Source organism: Pseudophryne corroboree, chromosome 5 (assembly GCF_028390025.1).
Source record: "Pseudophryne corroboree isolate aPseCor3 chromosome 5, aPseCor3.hap2, whole genome shotgun sequence".
In the NCBI taxonomy this organism is placed as follows: domain Eukaryota; kingdom Metazoa; phylum Chordata; class Amphibia; order Anura; family Myobatrachidae; genus Pseudophryne; species Pseudophryne corroboree.
The window spans coordinates 412345019-412366922 of record NC_086448.1 but is presented as its reverse complement, the minus strand read 5'-3'; the positions used below and the strand labels follow the sequence as shown (position 1 = coordinate 412366922).

Sequence of the window (21904 nt, the reverse complement as noted above, 5' to 3'; positions counted from 1 at the left end):
TCTCTTGTCTCCGTCTGTTATTCCCTCTGTATTCCTCTTTTCTCCGTCTGTTATTCCCTCTGTATTCCTCTTGTCTCCGTCTGTTATTCCCTATGTATTCCTCTTGTCTCCGTCTGTTATTCTCTCTGTATTCCTCTTGTCTCCGTCTGTTATTCTCTCTGTATTCCTCTTGTTTCCATCTGTTATTCTCTCTGTATTCCTCTTGTTTCCATCTGTTATTCCCTCTGTATTCCTCTTGTTTCCACCTGTTATTCCCTCTGTGTTCCTCTTGTCTCAGTCTGTTATTCTCTCTGTATTCCTTTTTTCTCCGTCTGTTATTCCCTCTGTATTCCTCTTGTATCAGTCTGTTATTCTCTCTGTGTTCCTCTTGTCTCCGTCTGTTATTCCCTCTGTATTCCTCTTGTATCAGTCTGTTATTCCCTCTGTATTCCTCTTGTTTCCATCTGTTATTCCCTCTGTATTCCTCTTGTATCAGTCTGTTATTCTCTCTGTATTCCTCTTGTTTCCATCTGTTATTCCCTCTGTATTCCTCTTGTTTCCATCTGTTATTCCCTCTGTATTCCTCTTGTCTCCGTCTGTTATTCCATCTGTGTTCCTCTTGTATCAGTCTGTTATTCTCTCTGTGTTCCTTTTGTCTCCGTCTGTTATTCCCTCTGTATTCCTCTTGTATCAGTCTGTTATTCCCTCTGTATTCCTCTTGTTTCCATCTGTTATTCCCTCTGTATTCCTCTTGTATCAGTCTGTTATTCTCTCTGTATTCCTCTTGTTTCCGTCTGTTATTCCCTCTGTATTCCTCTTGTTTCCATCTGTTATTCCCTCTGTGTTCCTCTTGTCTCCGTCTGTTATTCCCTCTATGTTCCTCTTGTATCAGTCTGTTATTCTCTCTGTATTCCTCTTGTTTCCATCTGTTATTACCTCTGTGTTCCTCTTGTCTCCGTCTGTTATTCCCTCTGTATTCCTCTTGTCTCCGTCTGTTATTCCCTTTGTATTCCTCTTGTTTCCATTTGTTATTCCCTCTGTATTTCTCTTGTTTCCATCTGTTATTCCCTCTGTATTCCTCTTGTTTCCATCTGTTATTCCCTCTTTATTCCTCTTGTTTCCATCTGTTATTCCCTTTGTATTCCTCTTGTCTCAGTCTGTTATTCTCTCTGTATTCCTCTTGTTTCCATCTGTTATTCCCTTTGTATTCCTCTTGTCTCAGTCTGTTATTCCCTCTGTGTTCCTCTTGTCTCAGTGTTATTCCCCTTGTGTTCCTCTTGTTTCAGTCTGTTATTTCCTCTGTGTTCTTTTTGTTTGCGCCTTCCATCTGTCTACCCATTTTTCCCCAGTATTCTTCCTGTCTCCCTCTGTGCCTCCCAACTCCTCCTGTTCTATCCCGTCTTTTCCATGTGAGGTTCGATGCATGGTCGCATCTGTTTTTTTGTGCATGTGTCAGTATACAGCCGGTGTTGTGGAGGTGCCTCGGTTAAGGCCTAGTGAGAGAATTGGTGAGGGTGGGTGAGCAGAGATAGGTCAAGGGTGACTGGGGGTAGCCAGAAGAATATATTTTAATATGTGCAGGCGCACCTCTCTGTAACAGCAGTGAAGCTTGCTACTAATTATATAGAATATAAAATGTTTATTTTTTTGTGTGGGGAGGGTGGGGGTGCAGGGGGGCCTATTACATTTTGTTGCACCTGGACCCATTACTTGCTAGTTCCGCCACTGATGCCCGGTACACTAGGTAAATGAATTGCTCGTGCTGGCTTTGGTTGGGGAAAGGGAACACAGAAGTCACAAAAGGCACGTTCATTTGTAAGGCATGTTAGACACTAAACAAAATGTGAAACATCCCAAAGCACAAAAATATAGAAAGTGCTGCTACCTGTTAAACAGGAGTACCATATCCTTACAAATGACAAAATGGATAAACAATTTACAGCGAATAGCGCACAGTCCAATTCAAAGAACCAATATACTTAGTCCTTTAGTCCATCAGTAGACAAGACCAGCTCTATTCTTAAAAATTCGGTATTCACCCAGCTCTTCACGCAACTAATGATACAGACTATTGTACCTCAGAACAAATAAAAAAAAAATATATAGTGTAGTATATCAAATATTTAGGGTACAAGTATTCAGCTAAATAATACTTGATGGTGTCTGCTTGGCGGTACTCTTAGACGGTGCCCATCTCGACATGAACACACAAAAAAAAGCAGAAACTCATGTCGGTATTTTGAACATGCAAGATGTCTGCCAGTTAACTTTAAATCATGTCTATGCAGTGATATTTTCAATGTTTAACCCCAGGAGGGCAGGATTTAATTGAACCATTACCTAGATAGTATGCACTGTAGTATCAAATTGAGGCATAACACATTGTGTGTGTGTGAACAGTTACAAATGACAGCATTTAATACATTGGGCATTGAATAATAGATAAGATCTGCTGAGGTAGTAACAACCATTGTTTTAGAACGGCTGCGTATGAGTTACAGCAAAGCTATTCAGCAGTGTTGTTAGCAAGGAATACTGATACTTTGTAACAACACACCCTTGATTTGGGACACTGTATCATTTACACACAGCTACAGAAATCAAACAATATCCGATGAACATCCACAGCTACACATGCTGAATTCTGTCTCTATATATTAGTGTAAAATATGTGCAGTGATATTTTCAATATTTAATCCCGGAAGGGTAGGACTCCATTGAATTATTATCTAGATAGCACACATTGCAGCACTGATATGCTGCACTAACAACTCCATAAAGCACAGTCTGAGACAGTAATCAGTAGACAGTAGTATTTGATCAGTGGCGCATATAAGCTACATATGAGTGTGACACACACTTATGGGTCAAAGAGTGTGTGATCCTATGCACAAACAAATTGAGGCATAAAACATTGTGTGTGTAACAACCCTCATTTACCAGCAACATCATATGAGTTACAACAAAGCTATTCAACAGTGTTGTTAGTAAGGAATACTGATACTTTAACAACACACCACTGATTTGGGACACTGTATCATTTATATACAGCCATAGAAATTAACCAATACTTGATAAACATCTATAACTATATATGCTGAATTCTGGGGGTGATTCCGAGTTGTTCGCTCGCAAGCTGCTTTTAGCAGCATTGCACACGCTAAGCCGCCGCCTACTGAGAGTGAATCTTAGCTTATCAAAATTGCGAACGAAAGATTTGCAATATTGCGAAAAGACTTCTCTGTGCAGTTTCTGAGTAGCTCGAGACTTACTCTTCCAGTGCGATCAGTTCAGTGCTTGTCGTTCCTGGTTTGACGTCACAAACACACCAATCGTTTGCCCAGACACTCCTCCATTTCTCCAGCCACTCCCGCGTTTTTCCCAGAAACGGCAGCGTTTTTTCACACACACACCCATAAAACGGCCAGTTTCCGCCCAGAAACACCCACTTCCTGTCAATCACATTACGATTACCAGAACGAAGAAAAAACCTCGTAATGCCGTGAGTAAAATACCAATCTTCATAGCAAATTTACTTGGCGCAGTCGCAGTGCGAACATTGCGCATGCGCAATAAGCGGAAAATCGCTGCGATGCGAAGAAAATTACCGAGCGAACAACTCGGAATGACCACCTCTGTCTTTACATATTAGTGCAATGCATGCAGTGATATTCTCAATGTTTAATCCCGGGAGGGCATGACTCAATTGAGTTATTGCCTAGATAGCATGCACTGATATGCTGCATTAACAACTTTATAAAGCATAGGCTGAGACAGTAATCAATATTTGATCAGTGTTATATAGGGTTTACACACGAATATGACACACTCCTATGAGTTAAAGAGTGTGTGACCTCGTGCACAAATAAATTGAGGTACAAAACATTGTGTATTTAAATAGCTACAACCTACAGCATCTAACACACCAGGCAGTGAATAATAGACAAGATTTGCTGAGGTAGTAACAACCTATATTTACCAGCAGCTTCATATGAGTCACAGCGAAGTTATCCAACAGTGCTGTTAGCAAGGACTGCTGATACTTTGTAACAACACACCCCTGAATTGGGACGCTGTATCATTTGCCTAAATAAATAATATCTGACAAATGTTCACAGCCATATATGCTGGATTCTTTAACATACAGAGAATCAGATATGCCCAAGTAAGTGCATAATACATATTTATTATAACACTGAGAGGTCTGACTACACAGACCAGGTGCGGATTGGCCCACAATGACACCATGGCAGCTTCTGATGGGCCAGTCCCATATCCCCCTCTGCCAGGCTGATTCACACTCAGGCTGGGCTGGCTCACACTGCTTCCAGTACTTGTGGTTCATTGGAACGCTATCTGGAAGTTAGGCTAGAAAAGACTTCTGGGTGCCGCTAATCGTGAAAAATGGTGAAGCTGTTCTACCAACTGGGACCTGGAAAGAGTTAACCAGCCCAGCAGCATCCTCTCCCTGGCCCCGGCCAAAGGTCTCTTCAATGAGCCCGGCCCAGGAGCAGCAGCAAAGTGATGGTCGGAGCCGCGTTCACTATAGCCACAGAGAGATTATTTTTAATTACATTATTTGCATTATCATGTTGGTGCAGGGGCAAATTGGCTACTTGGACATATTCTGATGCGCTTGTCCCATGTTTATGTATTTAACTACTTCTGTGTGCACCCTTCCTGTACTGTGCTGTATGTAGTGTGTGCTCCCTCCCTGTACTATGCTGTATGTAGTGTGTGCTCTCTCCCTGTACTGTGCTGTATGTAGTGTGTGCTCCCTTACTGTACTGTGCTGTATGTAGTGTGTGCTCCCCCTCCCTGTACTGTGCTGCATGTAGTGTGTGCTCCTCCTCCCTGTATTGTGCTGTATGTAGTGTGTTCTCCCTCCCTGTGCTGTGCTGTATGTAGTGTGTGCTCCCTCCCTGTACTGTGCTGTATGTAGTGTGTTCTCTCTCCCTGTACTGTGCTGTATGTAGTGTGTGCTCGCTCCCTGTACTGTGCTGTATGTAGTGTGTGCTCCCTCCCTGTACTGTGCTGTATGTAGTGTGTGCTCCCTCCCTGTATTGTGCTGTATGTAGTGTGTGCTCCCTCCCTGTATTGTGCTGTATGTAGTGTGTTCTCCCTCCCTGTGCTGTGCTGTATGTAGTGTGTGCTCCCTCCCTGTACTGTGCTGTATGTAGTGTGTGCTCCCTCCCTGTACTGTGCTGTATGTAGTGTGTGCGCCCTCTCTGTACTGTGCTGTATGTAGTGTGTGCTCCCTCCCTGTACTGTGCTGTATGTAGTGTGTGCTCCCTCCCTGTACTGTGCTGTATGTAGTGTGTGCTCCCTCCCTGTACTGTGCTGTATGTAGTGTGTGCTCCCTTACTGTACTGTGCTGTATGTAGTGTGTGCTCCCCCTCCCTGTACTGTGCTGTATGTAGTGTGTTCTCCCTCCCTGTACTGTGCTGTATGTAGTGTGTTCTCCCTCCCTGTACTGTGCTGTATGTAGTGTGTGCTCCCTCCCTGTACTGTGCTGTATGTAGTGTGTGCTCCCTCCCTGTACTGTGCTGTATGTAGTGTGTGCTCCCTCCCGGTATTGTGCTGTATGTAGTATGTGCTCTCTCCCTGTACTGTGCTGTATGTAGTGTGTGCTCCCTCCCTGTACTGTGCTGTATGTAGTGTGTTCTCCCTCCCTGTACTGTGCTGTATGTAGCGTGTTCTCCCTCCCTGTACTGTGCTGTATGTAGTGTGTGCTCCCTCCCTGTACTGTGCTGTATGTAGTGTGTGCTCCCTCCCTGTACTGTGCTGTATGTAGTGTGTGCTCTCTCCCTGTACTGTGCTGTATGTAGTGTATGCTCCCTCCCTGTACTGTGCTGTATGTAGTGTGTGCTCCCTCCCTGTACTGTGCTGTATGTAGTGTGTGCTCCCTCCCTGTACTGTGCTGTATGTAGTGTGTGCTCCCTCCCTGTACTGTGCTGTATGTAGTGTGTGCTCCCTCCCTGTACTGTGCTGTATGTAATGTGCTCCCCCTCCCTGCACTGTGCTGTATGTAGTGTGTGCTCCCTGCCTGTACTGTGCTGTATGTAGTTTGTGCTCCCTCCCTGTACTGTGCTGTATGTAGTTTGTGCTCCCTCCCTGTACTGTGCTGTATGTAGTGTGTGCTCCCTACCTGTACTGTGCTGTATGTAGTGTGTGCTCCCTCCCTGTACTGTGCTGTATGTAGTATGTGCTCTCTCCCTGTACTGTGCTGTATGTAGTGTGTGCTCCCTCCCTGTACTGTGCTGTATGTAGTGTGTGCACCCTCCCTGAACTGTGCTGTATGTAATGTGCTCCCCCTCCCTGCACTGTGCTGTATGTAGTGTGTGCTCCCTGCCTGTACTGTGCTGTATGTAGTTTGTGCTCCCTCCCTGTACTGTGCTGTATGTAGTTTGTGCTACCCTCCCTGTATTTTGAAACATATAAGGTTAAGAAAAAGGGGTTTGGAGAATGAAAAATCAATAAAATCAGAAGTAGATTAAAGGCATGACTGCAGTGTCAGTAGACACTGAAATTGGGCATATCAGTCCTTGTATATTCAGACGTACAGATGTGCATCAGGGAAGGGTATTGTAGCAGCATATGCATAAAGTCATAAAGCAAAGGAGGCCCAAACTGTGTCTATCTCAGAATCAGGACCTCTGAGGAGTGACCCTGCCTTCTTGACAGACCCCTCCCCCTCAACAGACTCCAGCCCCATTAGGGCTGCTTCCATAAAATTCCCAGGCTGGTGTTCGATCCCAATCCACCCCTGAGACAGACCTACATTTGGCTGTAAAGACACAATATTTCTACAGTGTGTTCAAACACATATATCTCATTGAGAATATTTTCAACTACAACAGTGCTATACACCTATTACTGTACTTTCCTCTAGGTAGCACTGATACTGCATAGCATGCATGACAAATCTATGCGGATATAAGTAGATAAATACGCTATAACAGATAGTCACACTAATTTACTGTCTGGCGGACGTCCTGTGCACAGGAAGTCATTTTTTAAACACTTTTTCTAATCTCTTTACCTGTATGTGTTTTTTTATATTTCGCAAGTGTTTCTTTTAAATATAATAAAGAATAAAAGTTGTTTTATATGTACCAATGTGCACCACTTTAAGGCAATTCTTGTTTCTTCTCTCGTGTATTTTGAACATGTCGGCATAATGAATGTGGGTATTTTGCTTATGTCTGTATTTTGACTGTAGGCCAATGGCTGTCGGGATTATGACCATCGGTAAACCATACTGAACCCGTGACTGACACAGGTATATTAAGCCTGGAGAAGGGATAAAGAAGTGATAAAGCAGTGATAAGTGCAAGGTGATAACGAACCAGCCAATAATTACAGATTTGAAAAATGACAGGAGCTGATTGGCTGGTGCGTTATCACCTTGCACTTATCATTGGTTTATCACTTCTTTATTCCTTCTCCAGGTTAATACATCTGCCCCACAGTTCTCAGTTAAATGGCGCCAAATCACCGATGTAAGTGTTAATATAGAGTCCAAAACCCAGCGAAAATCTGACGCCGGGCTGATGACATTTTGCCTCGATTTGGAATCTGAGGAATGCAGGAAAACACGAGGCGGTGCTCGGATTCCTTCTGATCCCTTTGGATGCCAGTTCGGGTGGGCTCCGTCTTTGGAAAACCCCGCCTTATCATCTCTAGTATGCATTGGTATTTTCTCTGTAAAAAATATACTTAATTCAAAGAAAAAGTAAACTGCCTGTAATTACATAAACATACTGATAATTGTCACTTTCATGCGTTAGGGTTACCCTGTAACTGTGCAGAAAAGTTTGTTCCTGTTTGCGGACAAAATGGACGTACATATCCAAGTGCTTGTATAGCACGATGTGTTGGCTTATTGGATAACCAGTTTGAATTTGGACCTTGTTCCTCAAAGGATCCATGCAATCCAAACCCTTGCCAGAGAAATCAAAGGTAAGTGGCTATCTATACATGATATTTCTGGGGGGTTTTCAGGCAAATGTTATTATTCGCATAATTCACTGTATGTACAGTAGTTTCTAAAGTGCACACTGATATTAATGATAGCTATTAAATCAAGCATACAGATATGAGTGGTATGGTTGCATGGATTAATACAACTCTGTATATTGGTGAAAGTGCAATTGTGTCCAAATAGTGCTCAACTCATTTAGGGCAGGATGTATCACATCACATTTTGAATCAATACATCCTATCAATGATTGCATGCAGAGCCGGCCTTAACCAATATGATGCCCTAGGCAAGATTTTGGCTGGTGCCTCCTAGCACCGCCACTAGTTTGGCCTCTGACCCCTCACCCCTTTTCCAGCACCATCACCCCTTACCCATATAAGTCCTCATTTTGGTGCTCCTACCCCCTATATTTTAAATAGGAACAATGTGCACATTCGGCACACAGCTCAAAAAGTGGCGTGTTCTTGCTGGGAAGGGACATGGACACAAAATAGTACCCCCAGTTCAAACTAGGCCACAAAGTAGTGCAACTCTATTCACATTTTATCATGCAAGTGTCCCTTATTGACGTTACATCAGACAGTAGTACTTTACATTATACACATTACTCCTCACAGTAGTGCACCTTATTCACATTACATCACACTGAATTGCTCCTTATTCACATTACATCACACCATATTGCTCTTTATTCACATTAGATCACACAGTAGTGCCCTTTCTATACGTTACACCACACAGAAGAGCACATTATACACATAATGCCACACATTAGTAATGCATTTCTACACATAATACCACACACATATGACACACAATATTAATGTCCTTATAAACATAATGCGCATTACACATTATGCCAACCTTTAATAATGCCCTTATACACATAATGTCCCTTACACATATTCCACACATTATTAGTGCACTTATACACATAATGACACACACAGTGCCCCTTACACATATGCCACACATTATTAATGCATTTATACAAATGACACATGTGCCCCTTACACATATGTCGAACACTCCTGCACAACCAACCCACCCGCTCTCACATGGCCGCTAACACTGTGACCTCTGCCTCTGCTTGGATACAGATGTGTCCGCATACATCTTGCCTCAATATTCCATGCAGCAGGAGATGCCTGGCGTGAGTCAGCTGGCAGCTCTACTAAAGTGTGGCACATTTTTTTCGCGACAAAAAGCATTTTATGTGGCTAGGATGCACAAGCAGCTTCTGCTGATTAAAATGATATGCAGCATGCCTATATTCTGTGTACGACTGTATCTGCATACGAAATGCTACATTACAGCGATTTCCAGGAATATACTGAAATGTAGCCTTTCGTATGCAGATACAACTAAAGTCACACACAGAATATAGGCATGCCACATATCATTTTATCAACAGAAGCTGCTTGTGCACCTAGGCATACCAAATGCCCTAGGAATTTGCCTAGTTTGCCTATGCCTAGGACCAGCTCTGATTGCATACATAGCGGAATTTACAAACTCTGTATGCCTGTGTAATTGCAATTAAAATAAAAAAGGACAGTATTTCCAGGTAAGAGCTGTCCTGTGCGATAAGAGGACTTCTGGGTTTATGACTTGGGAGTTCTTCTACGCATGTGCGCCTATTGGCTAGCACATGCCTGAGCTGTGGGGGGCACTGGGAGCGATACTATTGGGAACTATGCGTAAAGAAGCCCTTTGGTTTCTATAGGCAATGCTTCCAGAGCTTGAAACATATGCAGTTCCTCCGAAAATAGCAGTTTTCAGAGTTTTGACCAGATTTTACATTTGACATATGTCACCCAGCTGTAGCCTACTAAAAGCTTAGGGGTATATGCAATTGCCGGCGAATCGCTGCAATTTTTCGCCCGTTTTTTAATTCGACACAATTCGACAGTCGAATTCCGGCAGGTGGGTGCCGGAATTCAACATATTCAATAAAAAACGGATTCGACAGTCCCGCTGTCGAAAAACGGCCGATTTGACGGATTTTGATTAGATTTTAAAAAAAAAATTTAAAAACGGGAAAAAATGGTAAAAAACCCGAAAAAAAATTACGTGGGGTCCCCTCTCCTAAGCATAACCAGCCTCGGGCTCTTCGAGCCGGTCCTGGTTCTAAAAATCCGAGGGGAAAACTGACAGGGGATCCCCCGTATTTTTAAAACCAGCACCAGGCTCTGCGCCTGGTGCTGGTGCAAAAATTAGGGGGACAAAAAGAGTAGGGGTCCCCCGTATTTTTTACACCAGCATCGGGCTCCACTAGCTGGGTAGATAATGCCACAGCCGGGGGTCACTTTTATACAGTGCCCTGCGGCCGTGGCATTAAATACGCAACTAGTCACCCCTGGCCGGGGTACCCTGGAGGAGTGGGGACCCCTTCAATCAAGGGGTCCCCCCCTCCAGCCACCCAAGGGCCAGGGGTGAAGCCCGAGGCTGTCCCCCCATCCAAGGGCTGCGGATGGGGGGCTGATAGCCTTTGGAAAAATGAAAGAATATTGTTTTTTCCAGTAGTACTACAAGTCCAAGCAAGCCTCCCCCATAAGCTGGTACTTGGAGAACCACAAGTACCAGCATGCGGGAGAAAAACAGGCCCGCTGGTACCTGTAGTTCTACTGGAAAAAAAATACCCAAATAAAAACAGGACACAGACACCGTGAAAGTAAAAGTTTATTTCATACATGCCGACACACACATACTTACCTATGTTGACCCGCCGACTGCCACCTCTCCAATGTCGCCGACGATTCGGGGTACCTGTGAATAACATTATACTCACCTGATCCAGTGTCCTGTGGTCTTTTATTATAATCCACGTACTTGGCAAAAAAAAAAAAACGAACACCCAGACCAGGCGGACTGAAAGGGGTCCCATGTTTACACATGGGACCCCTTTCCCCGAATGCAGAGACCCCCGTGACTCCTGTCACAGAAAGGTCCCTTCAGCCAATCAGGAAGCGCCACTTCGTGGCACTCACCTGATTGGCTCTGCGCGTCTAAGCTCAGACGCGCATTGCACAGACCCCTCCATTACTTTCAATGGTGGGAACTTTGCGGTCAGCGGTGAGGTCACCCGCGGTCAGCGGCTGACCGCAGGTAACCCCACCGCTGACCGCAAAGTTCCCACCATTGAAACTAATGGAGGGAGCTGTGCGATACGCTGTCTGCCAGCTCAGACGCGCATACAGCCAATCAGGAGAGTGCTACGAAGTGGCGATTCCTGATTGGCTGAAGGGACCTTTCTGTGACAGGAGTCACGGGGGGGTCTCTGCATTCGGGGAAAGGGGTCCCATGTGTAAACATGGGTCCCCTTTCAGTCCGCCTGGTCCGGGTGTTCGTTTTTTTTTTTGCCAAGTACGTGGATTATAATAAAAGACCACAGGACACTGGATCAGGTGAGTATAATTTTATTTTCAGGTACACAGTGGATTCTACTTGGTCAAGTGGACAGAGGTCGGCGTGTGAACATAGGTAAGTATGTGTGTGTCGACATGTGTGAAATAAAGTTTTACTCTCACGGTGTGCGTGTCCTGTTTTTATTTGGGTATTTTTTTCCAGTAGAACTACAGGTACCAGTGGGCCCGTTTTTCTCCCGCATGCTGGTACTTGTGGTTCTCCAAGTACCAGCTTGTGGGGGAGGCTTGCTGGGACTTGTAGTACTACTGGAAAAAACAATATTCTTTCATTTTTCCAAAGGCTATGAGCCCCCCATCCGCAGCCCTTGGATGGGGGGGACAGCCTGGGGCTTCACCCCTGGCCTTTGGGTGGCTGGAGGGGGGGGACCCCTTGATTGAAGGGGTCCCCACTCCTCCAGGGTACCCCGGCCAGGGGTGACTAGTTGCGTATTTAATGCCACGGCCGCAGGGCGCTGTATAAAAGTGACCCCCGGCTGTGGCATTATCTACCCAGCTAGTGGAGCCCGATGCTGGTGTAAAAAATACTGGGGACCCCTACGCTTTTTGTCCCCCGTATTTTTTGCACCAGTACCAGGCGCAGAGCCCGGTGCTGGTTTTAAAAATATGGGGGATCCCATGTCAGTTTATTCCCCGGATTTTTAGAACCAGGACCGGCTCGAAGAGCCCGAGGCTGGTTATGCTTTGGAGGGGGGACCCCACGCAATTTTTTTTCTGATTTTTACCATTCCATTAAAAAAAAAATATATATATATTTTTAAAAATATATAAATAATACTTGTGCCTCCAAAATAGACAAACTAAGTACCTAATCCCTTCTAATATAAATAGATATGCTATTACCAATAAAAAAAAACACCAAAAAAAACATGTTTTTAAATTTTTTTATTAGATACCGCCACCAAAGTGTGGCGGATTGAAAATGACGAATTTACTGTCTAAAAGCACTGTTGTCGAATTTATAATCTTCAATTGAATATACTTTTGTCGAATTGCCGCATTTGTACCATTGCAGAAATGTCGAATTTGACAAATGTCGAATTTCAAAAAGTCGAATTTGGAAAGTCCGTTTTTTTGGCGAAAAGTACTGAATTGCATTGTCGAAAAAAAATTTGGGGCGAAAATGTCCCGTTTTTCTACATTTTCGGGAATTCGACCGCAGTTGCATATACCCCTAAATCTTTATAATATCAACTCGGGGATGTAAAATAAAAATTCAGTGGTGATCTTATAATAATGCAAAAACAGGAATTAGTGGCTAGTGTTACAAAGCTATTTGTTTTGCCTTGGAACTTTTTCTTCTATTTTGTCTTTTTTTTCATTCATTATGTTTAATTTCTAAACATAGAAAATTTCCCTAATATATTTTTAAACTCAAATATTCAATAAAATTAAAAATAATTTACAACATTTAAATCCATGTGTACGGATCCATATCAAGCCTATTCTAAAGTACATTAAAACTTTAGTCGGGTGGAATAATTTCAATAAGAACTGCATCAGATCTGAATAATTTGAATTCTTACTCATTTCACTTCTCATGCATATTTTTCTTTTGAGTAAACAGCAATGAGTAATATTAATGTAGAAAATATTGTACAAATTTGGTTCATGTAGATGCATTCCAAGGAGACAAGTTTGCCTCACCAGCTTTGAGAAATTTGAGTGTTTACAATATGAATGCATCCCAAGACAAGTGAAGTGTGAGCATCTAAGAGAGCAAAGAGAGCCAGTGTGTGATAGTGACAATATGGAGCACCCCAGCATATGCACCTTATATCAAAGGGGAAAACAGCTATCATATAAGGGAACATGTCAGGTAAGATAATAGATCTAATAAAATATAATATATATAATAATATAATTTGTATCACTACTCATTTTTACAAAACATTGTATTTATTGATTCTGATTACATATTGCTTTTTCTCTCCCAAGACTGCAATGGATATCACTGAAAGAGACACTGGTACGAATGCTTAAGTTCTTAAGTAAGGAACTTTTGTTACTGTAAAACAATTCCCATCGTGTCTCCATCCAATTGTATGTTTGTATTGTCTTATAGTTTCATTCTTTACATATAAAAAATCTACATCATTATGTTTATTATATTGCTAGGAAAAGATACTAGCTTCATGTGTCTGTTTCCGTCTGTGACTAAGAGATTTTGGTGCAGAATGTCAGTCTTCAACCTAAAGTCACCTCACAACTTAACTAATTACTGTGCTGCTTATATTAAGTTATTTTATTTATAATCATTTTTATTTTGTAATACAAAAGCAATTATTTATTTTACAGAAATATTATGAAGTTTTTTACATCAATTTAAAAAAACATTTAAACCAGTTCTTTGTACAATTAATTTAACTACCATTAAAATATGACTTATTGTATGTTTTTCAAAAATTAAAGGGCAAGTAAAAGCAATCTTTCTCATTAATATATATATCAAATGCTGTACAGCACTGAACGTGCTAAAATACCAGAAATCAGTGCTGCCATCAGAAATTCCCAGGACTGAATAATAGGTAGGACCCCCCTCCCCCCCAGTCAAGTCCACCAAACCCTGTACCCTAGTCCAGTGGCTTGCTGAGCTAGGCTTGATCTGAGCTCCTCTGCAGTGCAGTGCAGAGGAACTCAGCAGCCACAACGTGGATGCCATACTGTAAGTGACAGCTCAGCCCAGCCATCAGCACCCGGAGGAGGTGGACCCAGTGCTGTTGAGGGACAGCGCAGCGCCGCTGCAGGGACTTCCGGTCAGGTCAGCCACCATGACCACGACAACGCCGGTGCCGCGGTCCGGATGCCCAGCAGGCCACGAGGTGAGCACTGACCTGAATTCAGAAGATGATGCCCTGGCCCTGCTTTCATTAGTCTGGGATTGGGGAGTAGCGGTGCTGCCGTGTGCAGGGAGAAGGGCCAAGAGGTGGAAGTTAAGAGACTGCTGCTGCTGAGGTGAGGAGTGGATGAGGACGGAGGTCTGCTGCTGCTGAGGGCTGGGGAGGGGGTGCTGTGAGGAGCAGAGTCGCAGTGCTGGATGGGCTAGGTGTGGAGCGGGTGGGGTTGAACTTAGAGACAGCAGAAAGGTCAGGACAGAGGTGGAAGTAAGGAGACTGCTGCTGCTGCCACCTCTGTCATCCACTCCACAGTCAGTCACCCACTTACTCCTCGTCACCCTCAGTCTCTCTCTCTCTGTCACCCACTTACTCCCCGTCACCCTCAGTCTCTCTCTCTCTCTGTCACTCACTTACTCCCCATCACCCTCAGTCTCTCTCTCTCTCTCTGTCACTCACTTACTCTCCGTCACCCTCAGTCTCTCTCTCTGTCACCTACTTACTCCCTGTCACCCTCAGTCTCTCTCTCTGTCACCCACTTACTCCCGTCACCCTCAGTCTCTCTCTCTCTCTGTCACCCACTTACTCCCCTCACCCTCCGCCTCTCTCTCTCTCTGTCACCCACTTACTCCCCGTCACCCTCCGTCTCTCTCTCTGTCACCCACTTACTCCCCGTCACCCTCAGTCTCTCTCTCTCTCTCTGTCACCCACTTATTCCCCTCACCCTCCACCTCTCTCTCTCTCTGTCACCCACTTACTCCCCGTCACCCTCCGTCTCTCTCTCTGTCACCCACTTACTCCCCGTCACCCTCAGTCTCTCTCTCTGTCACCCACTTACTCCCCGTCACTCTCAGTCTCTCTCTCTCTTTCTGTCACCCCCTTACTCCCCATCACCCTCAGTCTCTCTCTCTGTCACCCACTTACTCCCCGTCACCCTCAGTCTCTCTCTCTGTCACCCACTTACTCCCCGTCACCCTCAGTCTCTCTCTCTGTCACCCAATTACTCCCCGTCACCCTCAGTCTCTCTCTCTGTCACCCACTTACTCCCCGTCACCCTCGTCACTCTCTCTCTCTGTCACCCACTTACTCCCTGTCACCCTCCGTCTCTCTCTCTCTCTGTCACCCACTTACTCCCCGTCACCCTCCGTCTCTCTCTCTCTCTCTGTCACCCACTTACTCCCCATCACACTCGTCTCTCTCTCTGTCACCCACTTACTCCCTGTCACCCACAGTCCGTCTGTCACCCACTTACTCCCTGTCACCCTCAGTCTCTAAATTACCACCAAAAAAAAAGATCACGCAGTGTAATATTGAATTATAATAGTATTAAAAAGTAGAAATGTCAGTGGTATTCAATAGAATAATTTATGCTTTATCACAGTTTAAAAAACACAAATACATTACAACAAATTATAAAAGGAATTGATTTTATCTGAATATATTCATCACTTCAGTATATCCAATTCATAGTTTTAGCACAAACTTGTTGCCAAATTGTAACTATATTGCAGAGTGTCAGTCACTTATGTAACAACTGTGTGGATGTCCAGACACTTGTATCTTATTACAATGGCTCTCCAGCTGGGTGGGATGAGCTGTAAATCAGTGAATATGGGCTATAAATATACTTTGTATTACCAGCTGATCAACATACAGCACCAGTTAGCAGTCCCGCTATTATCACATATATGAATGAGTCGCCGCTCTGCCCGTATGGAGCCCGAGTTGGAATTGCCGCTTGTTCCGATTGTGTGTTCGGTCACCACTTGGCCCTCACCCGGAATGGGCTACCTTAATTAGGTCAGAGACTCCCCTGCAGTGAGCAGTGTCTTGATGTTGTGCACAGTTTTGAGAGCCGGGCGTCCCCGGCTGTCTCACTCACTGCCTCTCCCTGTCACTCCCTACCCTCACCCACTGCCTCTCACTGTCACCCTCTGCCTCTCTCTGTCTCCTACTCCCTTTCCCCATCCCCCTTTCCTGCCACTCACTGCCTCTCCCCCTCACCTACTACTTCTCCATTTCTCACTATCTTTCCCTGTCACCCACTGCCTCTCACCATCATCATCTACATCACCCACTGATTCCCCCTGGCATCACCCACTTCGTCCCCTTGTCACCCATTCCCTGGCTTTACCACTGCCTCTTACTATCACCCACTGCCTTTCCATCTCCCACTATATATCCCCATCATCCACTGCCTCTCCCCTGCGTCACTATCTCCCAATCACTCTCTCTGTCCTATCATCCTTTGCCTCTTCAAGGCATCAAACTCTTCCCCATTATATGGATACTGCATTCTCTTTGAGGCCACACCCTTTGTTGAGAGGTTATACCCTTGTTGCAAGGCCAGGACCACTTTCCCAGGGGCGTTCTTACTTTCTGTGCGGAAAAAATAATACCCACATTTTTTTTTCCTGTCATGGTGCCCCCCCTGTCATTTTGTCCTGGATCCACTCCTGCCCTAGTCCCAGACAATAGTCTCCCCCATATATATGTGTGTGTGTGAGAGAGAGAGAGAGAGAGAGAGAGGGTGAGCGAGAGATAGAGGGTGAGAAATGGAGAGAGAGAGACTGAGGGTGAGAGAGAGAGGATGAGAAACAGAGAGAGACAGAGAGACACTGAGGGAGGGTGTGAGAGAGACTGAGGGTTAGAAGGAGAGAGACTGAGGGTGAGACAGAGAGTGAGAGAGACTGAAGGTTTCAATGAGAGAGAGAGAGAGAGAGAGAGAGAGAGAGAGAGAGAGAGAGTGACCTAGCTAAATATATCCATCAAATTCTCTTTTACCCATATGTATCAGGTTACCAGTTAGGAGGAAGGTGGGTCTGTGGGTGATTATAAGGTGTGTAATGGCTGGCAGACATGAAGGTATGTTGCACATAAAAGACACATCAGGAATTTTTTGACTTTTACCCAGGCTGTAATGTCAAAATGGCTGAAATCACTTATACCTCATCTGTTATATGCGAATCAGATCCCATCATAACATTGTCCAAAGATAAGGGAGAAGCGTGGACATTGCCATAACTATTTTAGTCCCTCAAAGAGAGAGAGAGAGAGGGAACACCCCATCTTGGAGAAGACTTGGTAAACCCACTGAGGATCACAACTAGCCCACAAAGGGATTGGTTAGACCTTTAGAAGTGTTCGATCCCTAACCACACTGCAATCCCTACTGTACACTCTCCCCATTGTGGCATCTTGTTGATATTTGTGCACTCTAAGTTATGCTGATCTGCTAGCAGGTGGTTGGGCTGAGCAGGCTACAGAAGATAGCACAGCCTATAGTAGCATAAACATAAATTATAATCATGATCAATTAAAATGTTACCTTTAATACCCACCAAGAAGCCTTTTAGGCTTTGTGCCCTGGGAATGGTCACATGTCACACCAGCCTGTTTACAGACCTCAGTATGGAAGTAATACTTCACAAAGATACAGGTGAATGTGAGGTTAATGCTGAACAGTTACTGTAATCTATGTATATAAATGCGAAAGCCCTCACTCACTCACTCACTCACTCCCTCCCTCACTCACTCACTCGACTCATCACTAATTCTCTTACTTCCCAATATGTCAGGAAGATGAAATTTAATATAGGTATTCTGCAGGTAGGAAATAGGAAAACTATGTAATTAGAATTTTAATAAACCTCCCCTAAAGGGATGAAAAGGGGGCTGACATAATTACGTTATTACCGATGCGTGGCTTGCGTTGCATGAACGATAATGCACAAATGGACAATCAGATCAAATTCAGATTGCACCTCCAGTGTGTAGAATTTAATAAACTACAAAAATGCGAAAACCCTCACTCACTCACTCACTCACTCACTCACTCACTACTAATTCTCTTACTTCCCGATATGTTAGGAAGATGAAATTTAACAGGTATTCTGAAGGTAGGAAATAGGAATACTATGTTATTAGAATTTTAAAAAACCTCCCCTTAGGGGATGAAAAGGGTGACATTACCAATGAGTGGCTTGCTATACGGTAATGATAACGCCCAAACAGACAACAGGATCAAAATTTGGATTGCACCTCCAGTGTGCAGAAGTTAATAAACTACAAAAATTGTCCTTTTTACTGTATCTGCTACAGGTGCTCCTTGGTAACGCCAAGAACCATGGATTAATATTTATGTACATTAAGACGTCTCAAATTTACAGCTTTATAGATTTACCAAATTTTTAACACTCATTTATATTTGCAACCTTGAAAATCAGTAACTCCCTATTGTTATGATTCCAGTACTCCTGACCGGAGGAGATCTAATGACAATGGCCAGAGTACTGGAAGGGGAAAGCTCGTTACGGGAGCTAGAAAGACTAGTTGCCCCTGGCGCCCTAACTCTATTGTCTCACCCGTGCTATCGAAAATCCCTTGCGAGACTATGGTTTCTTGAGCCCCTGGCAGCCACGTTTGAAAGGCGGATTATGTCTGCCCAACTCCGGTGCCCCCCGGTCTTAGTGAGAGACAAAGGGAAATCCGAGGCAGGATGATGACAAGAGGACCTCTGACTGACAACAGGCCAGGGGCAACAAGCTAACTAACCAAACCAGAATTATGCGCGGAAAAACCGCCAGATAAAAGGACAACCAAAATCCACTAGTCCGTTACTCCTACCCAGCACCGCTGGATACCAGAGTGGATCTGTGGGAGCGGAATCCTCCGCAAAAGCTCCGGAACACAAATGATAAATAATAAGTAATAAAGCGGCCAAGCCGCAACACACGGCTACGCCGTGACTCACGAACACCACTGGATGTTTAAAGGTGCTCAGTCAGGACTCCAGGAACAGATGACGACTTCCGAGTACAGGACAACTGAGGACAGGAACGACCGGGTACAGCAGGACTGGAAACACTCTCAGCAAACAGATACAGCATGCAGGAAGCTATTACCGGCGTCTGTGAGAAGCCCAGGAAGTGTACTTAACAGGGAGTCCTCCAATCAGCTGTTCAGAGGCTGATTGGATTAAATGCCGTGCAGCTGCCTTGCTGCACGGCCAGGAAACAGGTGCCCTATTAATTTAAATGGACCCAGCAACGGGGAACGCGGTCCGCCAGTGGCGTCCCCGTTGCTAGGGTCCGTGCGGCTCCGTGCGCCCGGCGTCTAGCGTTGCCAGGGAGCCGGCGGCTGTATGCACATGGCGTCCCTGGTTGCTAGGCGCCGGGCCGCACTGACGAGCGGACCCCGGCGCCTAACAGTACCCCCCCCTTGAGGAGGGGTCAAGGAACCCCTAAAGCCAGGTTTCCGAGGAAATTCCCGAAAAAATGCCCTCTTGAGCCTCGGGGCATGGAGATCCTTATCCAGGACCCAAGACCTTTCCTCTGGACCATAGCCCTTCCAGTGCACCAGAAAATAAAGCCGACCCCGGGACAATTTGGAATCGAGAACCTTCTCCACCAAGAACTCCTGATGTCCCTGTACATCTACTGGTGATTTCCCCTGAGAGATCTTCCGAGGAAATCTACTGGAAGAAACGTATGGTTTCAACAGGGAGCAATGGAACGTATTTCCGATTCGGAGAGCTCTTGGTAAACGTAACCGGAAAGCAACTGGATTGATTTTTTTAATAATATGAAATGGTCCAATAAATTTGGGGCCCAATCTAGCTGAGGTTTGTCGAAGTCTAATGTTACGAGTCGACAACCATACCCTGTCTCCCACCTTAAAAGTGCAAGGACGCCGGAGCCTGTCAGAAAACTTTTTCTCTCGAAATGCTGCTTTTCTGAGAGCAAGGTGCACTTTTTTCCAAATGACTCTGAGATGAGAGGTTAAGGTTAGCGAGGAAACAGAGGAATGTTGGAAAAAAGAATTAGCTCTGGGGTGAAAACCAAAAACTGAAAAGAATGGAGACACATTAGTGGAGGAATGACAAGAATTGTTGTAAGCAAACTCCGCCAAAGGAAGAAACTTGGACCAATCATTCTGGAGTTTGGCTGAGTACAAACGCAAATACTGTTTTAATGATTGATTAACTCGCTCGGTCTGCCCGTTGGATTGGGGATGATAGCCGGATGTTAAAGACAATTTCATCTTTAATGAGGCACAAAAAGACTTCCAGAATTGTGCAATGAATTGTGGACCCCGATCAGAAACAATATCAGTGGGCAACCCATGAAGTCTGAAAACATGGCGGAGAAACAAAACAACAAATCCCTGGGCAGATGGCAGTCGGGGAAGAGCAATGAAATGGGCCATCTTGCTAAAACGGTCCACTACCACCCATATGACTCGGAATCCGGCTGACAGAGGGAGGTCTACCACAAAATCCATGGAAATATGAGACCATGGCCTGAGAGGAACATTTCAGGGCATAAGTTGCCCGATAGGCAAGGAACGGGGAACCTTATGCTGTGCACAGACCTGACAAGAAAAAACAAACTCCTTAATGTCTTTAGAAAGACCAGGCCACCATACTGAGCGGGAGACTAATTCCAAAGTCTTAGAGATCCCCGGATGCCCGGCAACTTTGCTATCATGAAACTCAGTCAAAACAGTAGCTCTCAAAAACTCAGGGACGTAAAGACGACCAGCAGGAGTATTTCCAGGAGCTTGATGTTGAAGCTGCTTTAACTGGGTAAACAAATCTTGTGTGAGGCCTGCCCAAATGACTGAAGACGGAAGTATGGGAGTAACAGGACTGTTATTATGAACTGGAAGAAAACTGCGTGACAGGGCATCCGCCTTGGTATTCTTGGAACCTGGCCTAAAAGTGATAATAAACTTGAAACGAGTGAAAAATAAAGCCCAACGAGCCTGCCGGGCATTCAGCCGCTTAGCTGATTCGATGTACTGAAGATTTTTGTGGTCAGTCAATACTGAAATGGTATGTGTTGCTCCCTCAAGCCAATGCCTCCACTCCTCGAAAGCCCATTTAATAGCCAGTTACTCCCGGTTACCAACATCGTAGTTGGATTCAGCAGATGAAAATTTCCTGGACATAAAGGCACAAGGATGTAGTTCCAGAGAGTCCGGATCCTTCTGAGATAGGATAGCCCCCACTCCAACCTCCGAGGCATCAACCTCAACAATGAAGGGCAATTCTGGGTTGGGATGTCTGAGGACTGGAGCTGAGGCAAAAGCTTGTTTCAAGGCCTGAAAGGATAACTCAGCTTCACGTGACCAGTTGGTAGGATCCGCTCCCTTCTTAGTCAGTGCCACAATGGGAGCAACCAGGTCGGAAAAAGAATGAATAAATCTTCTATAATAATTCGCAAACCCTAAAAAGCGCTGAATTGCTTTTAAGTTGGTGGGTTGCGCCCAACTAAGGATGGCTTGGAGCTTCTTAGGTTCCATACAGAATCCCCGAGGGGAAATAATGTACCCTAAAAAGGATACCTCTGTGACATGAAACTCACACTTCTCCAGCTTGGCATATAGGTGATTTTCACGTAATTTTTGAAGAACCTGACGCACCTGGGTAACATGTTGTTCAATTGAGTCAGAATAGATCAGGATGTCGTCTAAGTAAACGACCACGAATCTTCCTAGAAAATCACGAAGCACATCGTTAATGAGATCCTGGAAAACTGCCGGAGCATTAGACAAGCCAAACGGCATCACCAGATACTCGTAGTGACCCGACTGAGTACTGAAAGCCGTCTTCCACTCATCTCCCGACTTGATTCGGATGAGGTTATACGCTCCCCTCAGGTCAATTTTAGAAAAAATCA

General features: G+C 44.7%; 1 protein-coding gene across 1 annotated transcript in view; it reads left to right on the top strand.

Annotated features, from left to right (window-relative positions):
- RECK (reversion inducing cysteine rich protein with kazal motifs) overlaps positions 1-21904 on the top strand; it is a 424990-nt gene that overhangs the window by 324244 nt on the left and 78842 nt on the right. The window contains exons 16-17 of the mRNA XM_063922771.1: positions 7770-7941; positions 13006-13207. Of these exons, the coding sequence (XP_063778841.1) occupies positions 7770-7941; positions 13006-13207 (374 nt within the window). The remainder of the gene's footprint in view (positions 1-7769; positions 7942-13005; positions 13208-21904) is intronic.